Below are 19,270 nucleotides of genomic sequence, written 5' to 3' on the forward strand. Positions count from 1 at the left end.
TGTTAATGCAGTATTGGCACTTTTCTCAATTATTGAACTGTACCTGAATTCTTCAAAAATCACCTGCTGCTGTTCTAGAAATGCACAGCTGTCAGTTCTCCTAAATCAGGACCTTGGGTACTTCACTCTATTACTGCATTTGGGTGCACAGAAACTGTGCCAAAGCCACCCATCTCATTGGTGACCTGCCTCTGTTCACTGGCTGGAAGGCATACAGACACCTCCCTTCTCGCCTTCTCTCTTCTCTCCCTCGTGCTTCTGCCCCCAAGCCCCTTTTCTTATTCCCTCGTATGTACTCTTCTTTTGTTTACCTTCTGCTCTGGTTTCCTCTTTATTTTCATCAGTGTTCTCCTTCCTAGCTCTCTTTTTCCTTTTCTGGGACACCTTTATAGCTCAATAACTTCAATCATCATCTGCAGCATCCACTGCAATTCCTGTATTGCAGTGGACAGTCACATTCCCTGTTGTTAAAATGAAGGCATGCGTTTTTGGTTTGTTTTCTGACTACCATTTAACTCTTTTCTCTATGGCCCAGGCTCGTTTGGAGTACTTGAGAGACCAGTTTCAGATCCGAGAGAATGACTTCTTGACATTTGATGCCATGAGACATGCTGCACAGTGTGTGGGTAGAGCCATTCGTGGGAAAACGGATTATGGCCTAATGATCTTTGCAGACAAAGTAAGGAAACGTGTTAAATGAATAACAAAGGCTCTTGCGCAGACGGAAGAGTGTTGCTTCATTACATGTCTGTCCTTTTTCTCTGCTGAATTGTGTGATGTGTACAGATGTCTCTGAATCATAGTAGTAGAATGGAGGCAGCATCTACTGAGGGTTCCCCATTCTGTCACCACTGTGGTTTGGAGTGAAGATTTCAAAAGTGAAGTTTACTCTTTCTGTTGACGTGGGCCTTGGCTTCTCTTTAGAGGTATCCTCCGTGGGACTCGGGAGTGTGGCATGGGTGGTAAAACGTTCACATTATATGCCTTTTTATCTATTAAGACTATTGGAGGTTAGTCCATTCTCTTCGTTGAGTAGATGTGTTGGGGTTTCAGTATACATACATGTTTATTTCTAGGCACTTTGTCAAGTAGGTTTCATGCAAATTTATTCTGTGTATCCTATTCCGGTTTTAGGGCTCCATCTTGAGGAATAGAAACAGAAAAACGTGCGTTCTTTTAGTACATACCTTCTGTAATCTGTTCTCATAACCATTTTTTCTGTATACTACACTACATATCTCCCCCTCCGAAGCATGATGTGAAGCTTCCTTTTCTATTATAGAGCTGTTCAATTTCGTAAAAAAACTCATAAGGGAGACGGAAAAGTTATTGACCTATAATCCTGGTTTGCCATCTTGAGTATTTTCTCTGAATTATTAACTATATTGCCTGCTTCCCATGGACCTGAGCCTTATATTGTCTAGATTTCAATAGACCACAAAAAAGCGAGGGACTATGAGCTTATTTGGGTCCAGCATACATGCTCCTTTATGTTAATCAATAAAGAAAGTGGATGCACTTCCTATCAAAGAGACAAAAGAGGGGGAACCCCATAGATATCCTACCCAAGTCAATAGAGGTTGGAGGAATAGGAATATTCAGAAACGAGAGCCCTCACCCACCCAATTGGGTGGCATGCTTCATCATCGGGCATCTCCTTGTTGAGCCAGCACTGCAATGGCCAACGCCCCCTTCAAGGGGGCTTTTTGCCGGGGATCTTTTTCAGATATTGGTAGCCATGATGAGCCTAGAGGGAGGGTGCTGGAAATGTAGATTGGTGATGAAGGTGCAAAAAATCTAAAAATGACTAAGAGCCACCTAAAGAGTGATGGATCTTGTCATCTCTAAAAATAGCATAAAACAGTGATGGGAATGGTGTTCCTTTTTATTTCAAATTAAAACTTCAAAAGGGGGTCGATGTGTAATCTACAGGGGATCGGGATAATATTCCAGTATGTTAAGTGCCCAATCCAAACAACCACTCTACATTTGTGGTAAAAAAAGTACCTTATGTACATTATATGGGGACAGATCTGATCTGAAAGACAAAGAGTCAACATGGATATGCATTGTCAGTATCATAATCTCCACCAGATAGTGCAGGAGCAAATCAATTGGTGCATTATCCAAACTGTGAAGTGACACATGAAAAAGCTAACAGTCGGCAAAAGCAAGTGAGGCACAGTGAGCTACCCTTAACAGATATAAATGGACTTATAGGGTTTCATGGGTATTGGCCATGTAAAATTATCACAAGTTCCAATCATAGACTAAACACAACATACATTAAACAAATATTGTGAAACAACACAGGTCAGTGATAGTCGTTCTCTAGCTGGTATATCTTACCCAGATGGGAGAGAATCAATGCACCTTAGGTCTTTCAGAGAAAAAAACCATGCATTGTGCGGTAAATCTAATAATGAAAAAGCAGCAAACTGAATCTTGGTCAAGGTAAAACATCAGGATCTGCCAAAGTGTGATGCCGCTTTAGGAGGTATCCAGGGTGGAGAGGCCGGGGACGGTGCTGTGCTCCTGTGTCAATGGGCAGGGTTACACGAATGCATATGCTTGAACGTGTATGAAAGCAAGGGAAGGACTAGATAGCCGCAGAGACCGGGGCTGCCATATTAGGATAGCCTAATATTTTACTTAACAGCCGGCAACTACTGGGGGGTGAAAATAAAAACGGTTTGAAGGAATATCAAAAAGAGGCCGGAAAATGAAATGTCAAAATGTTCCTGCAACACAGAAAGGCACAGCCGAACTCAGCCAGAAAGTTGTGAAAAAGGCCGGCTACCTTATTTGAGAGAGGGGGGATGAAACCATGTCAAATGGTTTTGAGTGTCAAAACTTTTTTTATCACCTCAAAAATATGTTCTTTATCGAAATTTCCATGGGGAATTATCCTAGTGTGTTCATCGTTCTTGGATGACAGAGGACTACTAATATTGTTATGTGCCCCAATGTACTCAAATCTAAGCCTAAGTAGCTACATAACCTTTTACCTACATTTTTTCTACATTGCTCTGCATAACGGTTCTAGCACTGACCTTTTACCAAGTTATGTGTGGAATAAATGTCGATCAGTTTCTTGGAAAATAGCCTCATTTATTATGCATGAGGATTCTTAGAAATGTCCCTGTACATGCTGTACATAACAGGATTAACATACTCTGTATAAATGTCATGGTCATCTTCGTCATAGGGCGAAAGAACTACTTTGCATAGTTGCAGGTATTGATTTAGGCTCATTTACATAATCGTACTCAACACATCGATTGTGTTAGGGACCCTGAGGCTATCTCTATGGTATAAAAGAACCATCCCAACACTAGATAGACAGAGGAGAAGCTTCCACGCTGACACAAGACGTTGATATCCCTGCACGCAGACGCTCCAGTACGCGGTGGTCTGAGATCCCTTGCGAGGTGACCAACTCGAGACCAAGACGGGGTCCTTCGTTCTCTCCCATCAGGTAATGGGGTTGGCTCTTTCCTAGGGGATTATTGTCTTTACACCCACTTACATGCTAGGTACACTTAAGTACACTTAGGTAGAGGTATGGTTTACGTTGTAGGAGTACATGTGATTACCGTCATGTACATATATGCCTGCATATATTCACAGTTTTAGCACCATGGTACTACCTTTTATTTACTTTTTTGGTGCTTGTAATCTTATACATTTGTTTCTGTCTAATGATTGTCGCAGCAAACATGTTTTATACTAGAATGACGCTGGTTCAATAAATGCGTTTTGAAAACGTCCCCATCGTTTATTCTGTGTATGTCTCTGACACTAAGTGAGCATGATTGACTGAGCGAAAAGTACTGTACTGTTTCCACGATCCCTGAAGGATCAAGGGTTGTCATGTTCGATAGTTGGCAGAAACCTTTCGCTCCTTGGTAAGGTTAGGGGGCTTATGGTGGCACTGTGAGCTAGCTGGTCTAAAGACTGACATACCCTTTGTGGGTGTCTGGAATCAGTCTGGACACCAATCCCTTAGTTTATGTTGTCTAAACGCACAGATCCTATGTATTATTAGGAACTACACAACAATTTCAGTTCAGATGCATGGTCTCTTGTGTAGGGTCTGCCGCTTCAGTACTCTTTGTAGGGTTACTAGATAATGTGAAAATCTGTAACATAACTGGTGCTCATATAAAGAGCTCTTTTACCTTTGGGTCGAGTTTGCGCTAAATAAAACTCACCCAAAAATATTACATGGAGTATGGTTGATGTCTCAAAAGTTTGTACTTCTCTTGGTGGTTATTTTCTTTTTACATCTTATGCCACTTCGATATTCATTCATTCTGACCTTAGTTAGTCTGGTGTTCATGCCAATATATTTGCAACCACATGCGCAAGTTAACATATAGACACAATTCTTTGTGTTACAGTTAGTTTGATTAATTAGCGTCTATGTTTACCTAGTGTCTAGCACTATCTCTTTCGTAGTTTTTGTGAGGGGGGAACACTGCAAGTACCACAAAGACAGAGGCCTGTAGGGGGAAAGTCCCACAAATTACGTTCATCTTTTCTGGGCGTGTTGCATGGTCTGGTATTTACCTGTATGTCCTGTACATTGCTAGTCGGTTTGAAGGAAAAACAGGGCATTAGGAGATATAGGGAGTGTTAGACCTGGTACCATTGGCGTGAGTTTTTACTGATGGCCTCCTCTGTTTTTGATATGTTTTGCTGGTTTAGATGCTTTGGGCACTGTGCCACTGCCATTCAGTGCCACAGTGCAAGTGCTCCCTATGTTAAATTGATGTACTGATTAGTGACTCCATGATTGGGTTATTTGATTTACTTGTCAGACCCTATTACAGTGCACCCTGTGTGCCCAGGGCTTGTAAATCAAATGCTGCTGGTGGGCTTACAGCACTGGTTGTGCCACCCGCAGAAGCAGCTTGTAAAGTGTGTCTTAGGTCTGACATTGCAGAGCCTATGTGCAGTCTGGTACTGGCATGATGACTGGGCAGGTGCACCCACTTGCCAGTCCCTACACCTTCCCATATCTTCATATCAGATACCCCTCTTGTAGGCCCAAGGGCAGGGTGCATTGTGAGTATAAGGTAGGACATGCCCTGGTGTGTGTTGCATGTCTTAATAGTGAATTACAGCCTTTTTCGTTTTTCACTGTTGCAAGGCTACCTGTTCTCCATAGGCCAGAATGGGCAGTTTGATTATTACATCTTATAATCCTAACTGACTCAGGGAACATGGTAGAAATTCGAATTTAGTATGCCTGAACTCAGAATGATAAAATACATCTTTTAGTGCAGTTGGTTTTAACATTCTGTGTTTGAAAATAGGGCTGTACCTTCCCTCCACAATGCTGGCTCCACCTTCTGTGGTGTGTCTGATGTCTCTGCCCTGCACTCTAAAAGGAAAGAAGGAGTCAGGTAAACAAAGTGCTCCAGGACTGACCAGAACCGGTTTGGACAAGGCAAAGGCCCCTCTGGCTCCAGAGGACAAAGGATTTTGGGGTATAAGTAGTGGGACCCTGATCCCAAGAAATTAGATCACTTCTGGAACAACAAGAAGAAACCTCTGCCAAGGAGAAAAACCAAAGGCAGCTGTAGGAGTGGGCTGCCCCCTTGCCAGTGTGCTGTGTTGCTTGGTTGGCCTACAGTGGTGTCTTCAGTGCCAAGGAAAGGAGAAGGAACTTTGTGTGTACTTCATAACCTTGCAGAATATTTCTCCAAGGGCTTGAACTTGTGCTTGCTTCCTGCTGAAGTCTCAGGGACAACAGACTTCACCACCAGCTCCCCTCTGAATTTCCTTGCTGGGAATTCTATCTGCAGAAGCCTGCCTGTCGCTGGGAGTTGGAAGCGCGACGCAATGAGAAGAAGCGTGTCGCCGCCGCAGCTGTAGTCCTCGCATCGCCGGAGAAGCAGGCCGCCGCCGCATCTCCCAGAAGCGTGCCTTCGTCACAGCTGTCTGCTGTCGCATCACCGGAGAAGCGCGTCGCAACTGTGAGGGTCGCCGTCGCATCATCCGAGAAGCGTGTCGCAGGGCCTGTCACGGCTCCAAAGTACGAGAGTCGTCGCAAGGCTGCCAGGGCGTGTCGCATCGTCTCAACGTCTTCGCATCAAGGGTGCCATCTTATCGCATCGCACTGGATTGTCGCATCGCATCGAGGCTCCATCTTGCCGCATCGCAACCGGCTGCAGCACGAGAACCTACGCATCACCTCCTCTCTGGTAAGGATCAAGACGCATCCCCTACTCTGCGCAAGCATTGAGGCACGATGCATCGTCTCCCCCGAAGCAAGGAACCGACGCATCTCCAACGCTGCTATCCTTTTGTTTAGTTTGCGTTACGCACCCAGGTACTTTTGAGAGAACTGTGTCGCATTTACCAACAACTTGAACCAAGCTAATTCTACCATCTTGTAACCAATTTAAAGTACAGTATTGTGAATTTTTGTCGTTTGTGGTCTTGTGTTAAGTCTATATGAAGAATACTTATTTTTATAAAACCTGTGTGGTGTCCATCTGTAGTGTTTTCACTGTATTACTGTATGTGTTCACAAATGCTTAACACACTGCCTCTGAGATAAGCCTGTCTGCTCGTGCCAAGCTACCAAGGGGGTGAGCAGGGGTTATCCAGTAGTGTAATCCCCTTTCCCTGACTTAGAAGCAAGGGTCCCTATTTGCTCAAATGTGCCTACCTATGCCAACTAGAGACCCCAGTTCTAACAGGGAGACTGAAGAATACCCCAATGTTTGCGAAGGATCTTTTAAACGCAAGTAGAATTGGGCTTATAGGTTATAGCACAGGTAAGTTTTTCATCTGGTTCTCTTGGTGTTGTTTCAAGAAGTGCTGCGCGGTTATCGTTCCAGGTCCTTTTTTACGAGCAGTATACACTATGTGAGAGAGATAATTCCTCTCTTACAGATTGTTGGTCAGTGACCTGGCCTGGTTGTCAAAAGCTGTGATGCTCCTGTAATTGGAACAGAGCCCTCACAAATTGACTGAAGCGGAGGTTGTCCCTCAGGACCTTTGGGTGGTTTTTCTCGTATAGTAGCAAGCTGCTGCACTCAGTGTTTTTTTTATATATTTAATGGTAGAAAGGTTACTCTCATGGATACCTTCAGGACTGCAGAGTGGGGTAGGTCGCTGGCAGTTCCCCACACTGGACACCGCGAGTATCTTTTTTCTGCGGCATTGCACTTTGGCAGAATCTGCTGCTTTACCTTGACAGAGATTCTGTTTGCTGTTTTTTCACCTTTAGATTAACCGCACAATGTTCGTTTTTTTTCTCTGCAAGACCTAAGATGCATTGATTCTATCCTAATTGGGTAAGATAAAGCAGCTAGTGTACGTCTATCACTGCCCTGTGGTTTTTCACAATATTTGTTTAATGTACGTTGTGTTCAGTCTATGATTAGAACTTGTAATAATCTTGCATTGCCAATACACATGAAACTCTATAAGTCTGTTTATATCTGTTACGGGTAGCTCACTGTGTTTCACTTGCTTTTGCCGATTTTAGTTTTTTTCAGGCTGCACTTCACTTTTTGGATAGTGCAACAATTGATTTGCTCCCGCACTATTTGGTGGAGATTATAATACTGATAATGCATATCCATGTCTACTCATTGTCTTTCGGGTCGGATCTGTTCCATATAATTAATGTACATAAGGTACTGTTTTTACCACACTTGTAGGGTGGTTGTTTGGATTAGGCACTTAAAATATTGGGCTACTGTCCCATTCCCCTGTAGCTTGAATTACAAGAGGTCGTGATGAATTGCTCAGATCATTCGTGACAATTTTATTGGCAAGAAATATGTCAACCCCGTTTTGAATTTTTCAATTGAAACACAAAGGAAATAATTTTCCTTCGCTGTTTTTAAAGATGACAAATCATCACCCTAAATAAATAATCTTTAGGTGGCTCTTAGTAATTTTTAGACTTTTTTTCGCCTTCTTCACCAATCTACACTTCCAGCACCCTTCCTCCAGGCTCATCATGGCTACCAATACCTGAAAAAGATCTCCGGCAAACAACCCCCTTGAGGGGCCCGTTAGGCATGGCAGCTCCTGCCCAATGAGGAGCTGCCTGATGATGAAGAATACCACACAATTCTGAATATTCTTATTCCTTTGACCTCTACTGACTTGGGTTTGGACGTCTATGGGGTCCCCCCTCTTTTGTCTTTTATATAGGGACTGCATACTCTTTGATTATAGGTTTCAATAGAAGCTGTCTAAAATAAACTTTCAAAAACAGGGTACTTGTGCATTCATATTAGCACAGGGCAACTACCGAAATTCTTAAAGTGGCAGTGGCAATTTTCACTCCTATTAATGCCCTTGCATACAAACATCATTCCCTGCATGCTGCGAGTGTATTTCTCCTTCAGATGTATTTTATTGTGCCTGATTTTTATCCATGTATATTGTTTTGTTCTTTTGGCAATATTTTGGAGTGTATTGTTTTATTTAAGAGGATATTCTTTCACAGAGAATTAAAGTGGCATCAACATATACTTCGCTGCATGCTCTGATCATTTCCATGCTTATTCAGGAGGTATGGTTAGTGAAGTGTACAGCAATACTGCTCACTTTGCCGTTGACCTAGCCAGGCACCAATAGAGTGTGAGTGCAACCAATACTGATTTTATTCCTGTGTATGCTTTGTGATGAGTTGGCACATCTTATCTCTGTAGCACCAATAAAAAAAATCCTATTTTATCCACCTATAGCGCTATGCCCGAGCTGACAAACGAAGTAAGTTGCCTCGATGGATTCAGGAACACCTCACTGATGCCAATCTGAACCTGACTCTGGATGAAGCAGTTCAGGTGTCCAAATACTTCCTACGTCAAATGGCACAGCCATTTCGTCAGGTGAGGATGGGTGGTGTAAAGTGCTGATGGCTGTGACTGGTAACTAACAGAGAATATTGCCTTAAATCTGGATTACATGGTGTCACCTGCTAATTTGCTGCTCTGCTTCTCAATGACCTAGGGATTCTGAAGGAAGGAAGGAAGCATTTCAAGATTCAGGAACAGCTCTTTGACATTGGATCCTCTTTAATATGTATAAACATTAGAATTTCAGCGTCTGTGAGAGAACAACGAACACATTTTCATAGATAAAACTTACATTTTCAAAAAACAAATGTTAAAAAATTATGCCTATAGTGTAAAAATGCACGTGGCTGAATAGCCCATTTTGGTATCCCATAAAAAAAAAAGAAATTATATATGGACACTGTTAAGGAATCTAGGTGCTCTGCTTGTGTAAAGTGCATAGCAGTGTTAGTTACTGCAGAGCATACATTTTCCACTTTATACAACAAAAAAGCCTAAATATAGTTGTGCTGCAATCTGCTATCATAATACAACCTTTTTTGGATTGTGTTTTAGAATTCACATCCTATGAAGATAGCTACTGGATTTTCTGGAAATAGCAGTTATTTTTGCTGCCTTCTCAGCCATTAAGCACCCTCTCCTCCATAAGTAGCCTCAGTGTAGTGGTATCACCTCTCGAAAGGGTGAACACAAGTGTGTGATTTGTCTTCCGCAACCCCTCCTTATTAAAGTTTGAGTTATGTCAAAAGATTTAACAGTAGGTTAAAAGATAGAGATTGAGCTCTCTCTTCAAGAGCCTACTTGGGAGTTTCAGCCCAGTAAATATCAGGACTCTACTGAACGTCCCTCCTAAAAGCAGCACCTTTTAAATGATGCTCCTGTTGGACATCGAGGCATTCAATTTTGAAAGCTGCTTATGTGACCGCTTGGCTTCATCTTTTTTCGTCAAGAACTAATCAGCATTGAAGGGGGATTCTCTGCATGTTTGTTTCTTGCTGTTGAGAGCTCATTTATTGATACTCAATGCTCTCTGCAATCATCATGAAACACATCTCAATGTCACGATCATTCTCAACATAAACACTAATGCTTTGGAATGAGAGCATGTAATCAGGAAAAAAATAAAAGATCATTTGTAATGCTACTCACACTCACAGCTTCTTTGATTGAACCCTTTCCCTAACTTCAGTGCAGATTTAGGCCTGTCCCTGACAATGCCCTGTGAGCGGGAGAGGCTCAAAAAGCATGTGCTCATAGCGGACAAAGGACTACATACCCTTTCCTGGTGTTGTAGATAAATCAATGGTGGCAGTGTACTGAGTTATTTTTAGGTCTCGCCTAGCTATTGCGTTTACGCAATCGCTATGCGAGACTCTAGTGAGAGGGGCATTTCAAAGTGCTCCCAAAAGTGGATTGCATGGCGAGCACGCGCACAATCACGTGCATCGTGCCGCCATGCAGTCCGTTTGGGGAAGCGCTTCAGCCCACTGGCGCGTGCACGTGTAGCCACAGCCTCGGCATCATACTTCAAAGGGTCCGCTCCCCCGCCTGGAATGCGCTTCCCCGCCCCCGCCACAGCATGCCAAGAGATTGTTTCCTCTTTGGCGTGCATACCCTCTCATTAGCAACTACATGCATGCTCATTTCAAAGAGCTTCCAATATAATGGTAGCCTGATGGAAAGTGTTACTTTCCTCACCATTAAAATGCACATTTAAATTTATACAGAGTGCTCCCACTACCACAGACTTGTTGACGCATACACCTTTTTTTAAGCATCTAGGTGCGTGCGCATTTTTTTTTTTTTTTTTTTTGAAACCGTTTATTACAAGTCTTAAGAGTATACAAGTATGGGCCTACAACCTTCCGGCCGGCCGCTAGCAATGATAGGAACATACGACATACATTTATGGAACACGTGGTGTTACGGAGGAGCATTTCTCAGGAGGTAACAACGTCAAAAGCCACATCATCCAGACCCCATTATACGGTTTCATTTTAAATTAAGAACAACAAGAAAACCACACCCACAAGGCAACCCACAATCGGAAATAGCAGCATGTGCTCCCCTAGAGGGGGGATCCCAACTATCCACAGAAGTCTAAAGAGGGGGAAGAGAACAGAGCGAGGACTGGGGGAACCCTATGCCCGGCAGCGGGGGAATGAGTCGGCTAAGGGGATGGGGCTGGCGAGGTATCAGGCAGCAACGGTGGTGCACAGATACCCCCGCGGTAGGCGTTCCAGGGGCCCCATACTTTCACCCATGTCCCAGGCTTACCCCTCGCCACATACACCACCTTTTCTCGAAACATGCACCAGTCCATGTGTTCTTTCCAGGCCGAGACCGTCGGGGGCCTCTGGGATCCCCACAGTTGAGCAATATCACGCTTGGCTATCATATATCCCAGAGTCACCCACCACGTCTGCGGCGCCGAGTAATCAGTCGGTTCCCACACATTCAACAGGCATCTCCTCGCTTCAGGCAACAGCGCCACATGCGTAACCAGTCGCAGCACCTCATGTACACCACGCCAGAACCCCTCCACCTCCGGGCACTCCCACAAAATATGCAGAAAGGTCCCCAAAGCACCACACCCACGCTTACACAACCCATCTCCAGCATAGCCCATACGCAGAAGCTTTGGCCCCGTCATGTAGACCCGGTGGAGTATCTTGAGCTGGACGAAGCGAAGGCGAGCCGGTATGGCCACCTCCTTCGGGGAGGCCACCGCGGAGGTCCAGTCCTCGTCGTCCAACTCCAGCCCGTCGGCAACCCAAGCCGCACGAAGGGCAGTCAACAGGCCCGAGCGGTCGTTTATCAGCTTTTTGTATATCAGTGAGATCGTGCTGTCCGGGACGTGCCCATCCAGCATTCTATCCTCCAGGGGGGAATATTCCGGGATGGAGGCAACGTCCGAGAAGACGGAGCCCAGCGCATGACGGACCTGCAAATACCGAAAGTATTCACTGCCCTGCAACTGAAATTCCGTCTGCAGCATATCGAACGTTTTAAATCCTCCCCTCGTCCAGAGATCCCCCACTTTACTGATACCTATTATGTCCCACTTCTCAAAGCCCTTAGAGGTCCACAGGGAACCTAACCGCTCAGACGCGTATAGTGGTGACGCCCGGGTCAAACGGTCCTTCCACCCCATAGCTGCATTGGCCGCGTGCCACACTTGCACCATGACACGCGTGGGGCCCGTCAGACGAGCGTCGGGCGCGCTAGAATAGAGCGCTCGACTGTAGTCGCCACCTGGCAGGAGCATCTTGTCCATTTCGAATGCCGGGTTTAAGGCGGGCCCGTATAGGCCATGGTTAATTGCAGCGAGCTGGGAGGCCCAATAGTACCGTTTAATATCCGGGAGGGCAATCCCCCCGTCATACCATGGGAGCGTCAACTTCGCCAGGGCAATACGCGGCCTCCCGTCCCAGAACAGGCGGCGTTGCAGACTCTCCACCTCACGGAAGTAGCGCGCCGGGACTAAGTCCATAGTGTTCTGCAAAGCGTACAGGAAACGCGGCAGAGACATCATCTTGAACAATGCCGCCCGGCCGAGCGGCGAAAGCGGCAGGCGCCGCCAGCGTGCGACATCTACCCGCAGGCGCTGGAGGGGGGGAAGCAGGTTCCGTTCATACCGGGCCTCCGGGTCCAGAGTAATGAAGACACCCAGGTACCGAAATCCCTGCGGGGCGATCTGGATCGGACAGCCCCGCGGGAGAATAGGAGCCTCCCCAGAGAGAACATACACGCACGATTTAGCCCAGTTGATGACGAGACCGGAGTTACGACCAAATGAATGTAAAACATCAACCAGCACTATAAGTGATTTACGTGGGGAGGCTAGGTACAGAAGGATGTCATCAGCGTATAGGGATACGCGGTCCTCATACTCGGGGGTCCAACGGAGACCACGGATGGAAGGCTCCCACCGCAGCCACTCCGCCAGGGGCTCCAAGGCAAGCGCAAAAAGAAGCGGCGACAAGGGACAGCCATGTCGCGTGCCCCGGCCCAGCTCAAACGGGGCCGATACTCTTCCGTTCACCACCACCTGCGCCAATGGGCCCGAATACAACAATTTGACCCAACTGATGAATCCTGGGCCAAATCCAAACTTCGCAAGCATCGCCCAGATGTATGGCCACTCAAGCGTGTCAAACGCCATGGTGGCGTCCAAGGACGCCAAAATGGCCGGTTCCCGTATAAATGGGACGCGCGCGAGCACCCCATGCAAACGCCGCAGGTTAAGGGCTGTGTTGCGATGGGGAATAAAGCCGGACTGGTCCTGATGAACCGGATCTCCCACCACACCGACCAGCCGATTGGCCAGTACCTCCGCATTCAGTAGTGAGATAGGCCGATAAGAAGTAACCCGGTCCCGAGGTCTCCCTTCCTTGTGGATCACCACGATTGTAGCCAGACGCTGGTCAAGCGGGAGGGAGCCCAGCGAGTGGGCCGCCAGGAACATTGCGCGGAGGTGGGGCGCCAATGTATCCGGTCGCAACTTATACAACTCGATAGGGATACCATTCGGGCCCATGGCCTTGCCAGAAGCGACCGAGCGTATGGCGAGGGCGATTTCGTCGGAGGTGGGAGCGGCGTCCAGCGACACCCTGTCCTCCCCGGAAAGGGACGGCAGCGCGATATCCCTGAGCAGGGCACGGGAATCCTCTTCAGAGCAAGAAGAGACCGGGGAATACACCTCGCGGAAATAATCCGCGAAACAGGAGACAATTTCTTCTGGCTCAGTTACACACACACCATTCGTTTTCTCAATCAGCGGGACCACACGATTCGCTCTCTCCTTTTTATCCAACCACGCTATCAGTTTACCAGCCTTATCACCCACATCATACAGTCGCCCCTGTTGCTCTCTACTAAGGCCCCTGGCCGCCTCCGTGACGAGGGCCCTATAAGCCGCTTGTTTGAGGTGGAGGACATGTAGTGCAGCATCCGTCACCCCATCTTCTAGATTACCCTCCAACTCAGCTATTTCAGCCTCCACCCGGGTCACCTCCTCCCGCTCGCGCCTCCGGGCGTGGGAAATAAGGGATAGGGCCTCCCCTCTGAGTACTGTTTTGAAGGCCTCCCACAGGGAGATAGCCGAAGGCACTGACCCCACATTCTCATCAAAATTGCGCTGGAGGGATTTAATCAAGTCAGCGCGAATAGTGGGGTCGCGCAGGTACCAGGAATTGATTGGGACCACCCTGCTCTCACCCCTCGGAAAGACATCGAAATGTAACAGGAGCGGGGAGTGGTCCGAGATACCCCGTGCCAAATGGCGCACCTCCCCCACCCTCCCGACATAGGCCGCCGGGACAAGGACATAATCAAGCCGTGAGAGACTACCATGGGCCCCCGAGTGGAAAGTGTACTGCAGCTGCGTGGGATGTTTTAAGCGCCAGCAGTCCACCAATCCCAGTGTATCCAAGAGGCCGGATAGCCACGCCTGTGCCCGGGGGAGGTCCCTAGGGGGGTGACGATCCACAGTCCCAGAAACCACCGCATTGAAATCCCCCCCCACCACCAGAAGCCCCCCCGGAAGGCCAAGGAGGAAGCGCCCCAGGTCTGCAAAGGTGGTCGACTGCAACCCCGGTGGGACGTACACTGACACAAAGACAACCACTTTGCCCTCCATTCTCCCCACCAAGACAGTGTAACGTCCCCTATCATCGTGGAGCACCTCATCAATTTCTAACGGGAGCGAGTTCTTTACCATGATACCCACACCCCTTGAGCCTGACGTGAAGCCCGAGTGGGCCACGAGGCGGTAGCCACGCCGATTCATGGCACAGAAGGAATTGCCAATAAGGTGTGTCTCCTGCAGAAAGACTACATCGGGCGAGAGTCGCTTCAGAAACTGCAGGACCACACCTCGTTTGATCCTGTCCCCCAGTCCATTAACGTTCCAAGACAACAAAGTTAATTCCCTACCCCCCATCATACACAGAAACCATCATTCGTCCCCCCGAGAGCACATTAGAACCAACACAAAAAACTGTTTGCCTTGTGATAATAACGAACAACACCCCATCCCTGCCCACCCACCCCAACAGAACTCCCCCCTCCCTGCACCCCTGCATGAGCCCAGACAGCCCCCCCAACGTGCAGTGTGCCTGTCGCCCCATAGATAGTTAAACTAACTAGACCCCCAGAGGAGGAGGGAGAACCCCCAAGAGACCCCACACAACCTCCATAGGAGGGGAACTTAAGCGAACAGACGTATGGTCAAAAGCGGCATCATTTTTGTCCCGAGCGAGGCCTAATATTAGTCCCTCAGTCCTGATCCGCCGAGCCCTCTTCCCCCGCCGCTCCCCCCCCCGCCACCCCGATCCCGATCCCCAGACAGAGTATCCAGCCAGTCCCCGGCCGCTTCGGGACGATCAAAAAAGTGCGTGCGACCATCCACCTCCACTCGCAGCTTAGCTGGGAAAAGCATGGCGTATTTGAGGTTTAGGTCCCGAAGACGGCGTTTGACACCGAGGAAGCTCAGTCTCTGCTTCTGGACCGCTGGGGTGAAATCAGGATAAAAATTAATGTCCATATTGTCAAGTCTAATCGGTCCCTGTAGTCTGGAGGATTGCAGGATAGCGTCTCTGTCCCGAAAATTAAAAATCCGGGCAATGAGAGGTCTCGGAGTGGCTCCGACCTTAGGCCTTCCCCCGGGAACCCTGTGGGCCCTCTCCACAGCAAAGAATTTACTCAGCCCCCGTGGCTGGAGATGGGTAACAATCAGGTCTTCCACGAAAAGGTCCGCCGCCGCCTCCTCACGTCCCTCAGGCACCCCGATGATACGGATGTTGTTCCTCCGGGCCCGACTCTCGGAGTCCTCCAGGCGGCGATCCATCAGCGCACTCGCCCGAGCAAGCCGGCGCACCTCCGTTTGTAGGGCCGCCACCTCTGTCGTAAGGCCCGATGCGGTGTGGGCCAAAGAATCGACTCGGTCGTTGGTCTTGGAGAGATCGGCCCTTACCAGGCCAACATCCACGAGGACCAAGTCGATCTTCTGCGCCAGTGTATCAAAACGCTGGCCCACCGAGGCCTTCATCTCGGCGATGGCGCCCATGACATCCCGCAGAGTCAGATCCGTGGGCAGATCGGGGGCATCAGTAGGGCCCTCGGGGGACCTGCGTGGCACCACGGGAGATCCCTTCTGGAGGGTATATCGGTCCATGCTGTTGGACTGATGGGCTGCGCCACGCCGGGTCGATTTTATCTTTGCCCGGTCACCATCTTGTTTCGTGGCCATGGTCCCAGTCTCCCGGTCGCACCAGCCACGTCGTGAAGGGCAGGCAAGCCGGTCCACGGGCTCCGGGGGGGTGCCACCCCAGATCGGCGGGGCGGATCACAGCCGGCGGGCAGGCAGGGTCCCCCGGCGAGGCCACACCAACACACAAAGCCCCGCGACCCAACCTCGCAGAGACAGCAAGGGGGGTGCGAAAGTGAAAGTGCGGGGTACGCGAGCCACCAAGCCCTGCCCGCCGCTGTTGTTCACTTTGTCACTGGATCGCCCCACAGCGCAAATCCGGGGTTCGGCTAGGAGAAGGCCGCGAACCTCAATCGGTGCTAAAGCCGGTGTCCGAGGTCCGATTTGGAAGCGGAAAACGGGTGCCACCTCAGCTCAGGCTCACCAACACAGTCCCCTCATCTGGGACAGGATATGTTCAGGATAGTCATAGGAGGTCGCGGAGGTCCTCGGGAGCCTCGCACCTACGCGGCCATCTTGGTTGCGCGCTAGGCTCCTCCCTGCGTGCGCATTTTAAATATGTTTTAATGTAAGGGTGGCCAGATAGAAACTGTTACCCACAATTATACCGATGTTAACTTCAAAGTGAGCTGTCCATTTTTCTTTAGCAGCGCATACTTTTTAAACATATAAAGACACAATTCAACTTGTTTTAGTTTCTCTTTCCCTCCCCCTTCGCTCTTTCCGTGAATTATTTCCGTGTATTATTTTAATTCATTCCAGACGCTTAAGTTGGTTTGCCCTGGATATGCCTTCTGCACAGTACTCCACTGAGCAATGATAGAGGTTAGTGCTTTAATACTTAATTTACTTGTTTATTTTAGCCCATCGATGTGCCCTTCCATACAAACACAGCATTTCTCTGTTTGCCGAGAGGTCGCTGCATTCTGCATCACTTTGGTATCCTGCTCTATTTTGAATAATAACTACCGCTACATTCTCAGGGAATTCTGGATTGAGAAACACGGTCGGAGAGCTTGCCTTTGTTTCTCCCGTGTGAATGCCTCGCACCGTGATGCCAGTATGTTTATGATTTTGGCCCATCACTGGCCGTTTTGATTCCCCTTCTGCTTCATTTTAAGCCCTCCACCCACCATCCGAGCGCACACAGCCCCTGCAGCAGTGGGTTTTCATTTGATTTATTTTAGCCCTTTGATGCGCCCTTCCACATAAACGCAGCATTTCCCTATTAGCAGAGAGGCCCCCAAACATGCTGTGTCGCTTTGGTATCCTGCTCTATTTTGAATAACAGCTTCCACTACGTGCTCAAGGAATTCTTTATTTACAAATAGGGTACATTTGAAGGGCAATTTGTAGGTTATTCTCAGCATCGCCAGTGACTGGCATTGGCATTTAAAGGATTGTGTTTTCCTCCGCGTGTGCTGGCTCGAGATAAACCATGCCCACTACAGCGTGAAATATTTTGAAAGGTGCACAATTTCTTCAAAACATCAGCTGCATACCTCAGCTTAATCTCCCTCTTGTGTGTGTAAAATGTCTTTCCAGTTGATTTAAACTTCCGTTCTGTGGGCCCTTGTCTGCGCGTAAGAGATTTTTGTGCTCCTTCTAATAAAACAGTCATGATATTTCCAAGCTTTAATTCAAAAGTAAGCCTGAAATATTATTTGCTTTTCGTTATTAGTTACTTAGATCTCATAATTTAACTCCAGGAATGCAAATGGCACTGATGGGAAAGGTCACACTAAAGATAGGTAAAGCAGAACAAACCATATAACCCCTGACCTCCATCTTACATTTTTCTCTTTTCCCATATTCATGGCTGCATAACTCAAGACTCTTTCAGTGTTGTTAGTGATGAGCCATAATAAAGCTGTGCAATTATTTAAAAAGTGCTTGCATTCGTCTTCAGCTCCTAATGAGTTACTAGGTGTTAGTTCAAACATTCAAGGAAGAAACTTGCAAAGTCCCTTTTAGTGCAGCCATTAAAATTACCTGTCATCAATCTTGGAATAGACAAGTGGCAGGAAACTGGGCAAATGTGGATACCTATTATACGCAGAAATCAAGAAACACAAATAGTTGTTCAAATTTTAAATAGTACACCTGTCTGGAAAGCTTTAAAAGCAGTATGCTGAAACTGTCCGCATTCCTATAATGGATCACATGGTGCACAGTGGAACATTAAGAGGGCAGGCAATTAGATCTGACATCCGTAGTATGGTATTTCCCAAAATGTTTTGCCTTCATACTGTCAGTTTTGGTGAATTCGTTTTTTATTAGCTTTAGGACTGTGCACACTTTACCAATGCTAACCACTACTAAAGGCTTATGCTCTCTCCTTCAAACAGGGTAACAATGCCTTACACCGAATTAGCAAATGTAATTACTTGTAAGTCTTTAGAAAACTGGTACTACCTTTACCCATGCCCTGCAGTACACATTGTACCACCCACAAAAGTAGCTATCACAGAGGCCTGCTGCTGCAGCCTTTATTGCAGTTTTAAACTGCCATTTCAACCTGACATACTAAACCTTTTGCCAGCCCTAAACCTATCCTTTTTAATGCATGTTAGTCACCCTAATGCATGCCCTATAGTCACATAAGGCAGGTTGCATAGTATTTAACAAGCATTTTCAATGCAATAGGTCTTGCATTTGCGAGAGTGTGAACTATTGCCATTGTAAATGACAATGCCTTTTATTAGTGTTTTCAAAACCTGCAAGTGGTGAGTAAACACACACTTTGTACTTGTAGTCGTTGCTTATGAGAATCAAAGTTGGCCTTTTTGACTGTTAGCCTTGCTTCTAGAAAGCAAGGACTATAAGTACAAAGTGCGTTTTCAAAACATATAAAAAAAGCATTATCATTTACAAGGCCAAAAGCTCAAACTCTCGAAAATGCGAGACCTATTGCATTGCAAATGCTTGTTAATTTTTATTGTTGACCAGACTTTTTATCTGTGTCGATGTGTAAAGATCAGCTGTTTTGTGTCACCCGGCACCTTGCACTTTATGCCTGTATAGTGAGCATGCAATACATGCACAGTAGTAGGACAGTGTGTGCGAGTCTGAGTACGGAAGCCAGCGGGACCCATGTTGAATGCTTTGTGTTCAGCATGTAATACGATGAAAGAAGTGTATTACCTGCATTCATCTGGCTGGAAGGTGCAGATCCAGGCACTGAAAGTCGGAGGATAGAGACAAAGCTACATTAAGAAATTCCTGA

At 47.2% G+C, this 19,270-nt stretch overlaps 1 protein-coding gene across 1 annotated transcript in view; it reads left to right on the top strand.

Moving 5' to 3' along the window:
- Positions 1 to 19,270, top strand: part of ERCC2 (ERCC excision repair 2, TFIIH core complex helicase subunit) — a 1,160,844-nt gene that overhangs the window by 1,036,685 nt on the left and 104,889 nt on the right. The window contains exons 22-23 of the mRNA XM_085625578.1: positions 536 to 679; positions 8,724 to 8,867. Coding sequence (XP_085481704.1) covers positions 536 to 679; positions 8,724 to 8,867 — 288 coding nt within the window. The remainder of the gene's footprint in view (positions 1 to 535; positions 680 to 8,723; positions 8,868 to 19,270) is intronic.

The sequence above is a fragment of the Triturus cristatus genome, chromosome 9, assembly GCF_964204655.1.
Source record: "Triturus cristatus chromosome 9, aTriCri1.1, whole genome shotgun sequence".
NCBI lineage: Eukaryota > Metazoa > Chordata > Amphibia > Caudata > Salamandridae > Triturus > Triturus cristatus.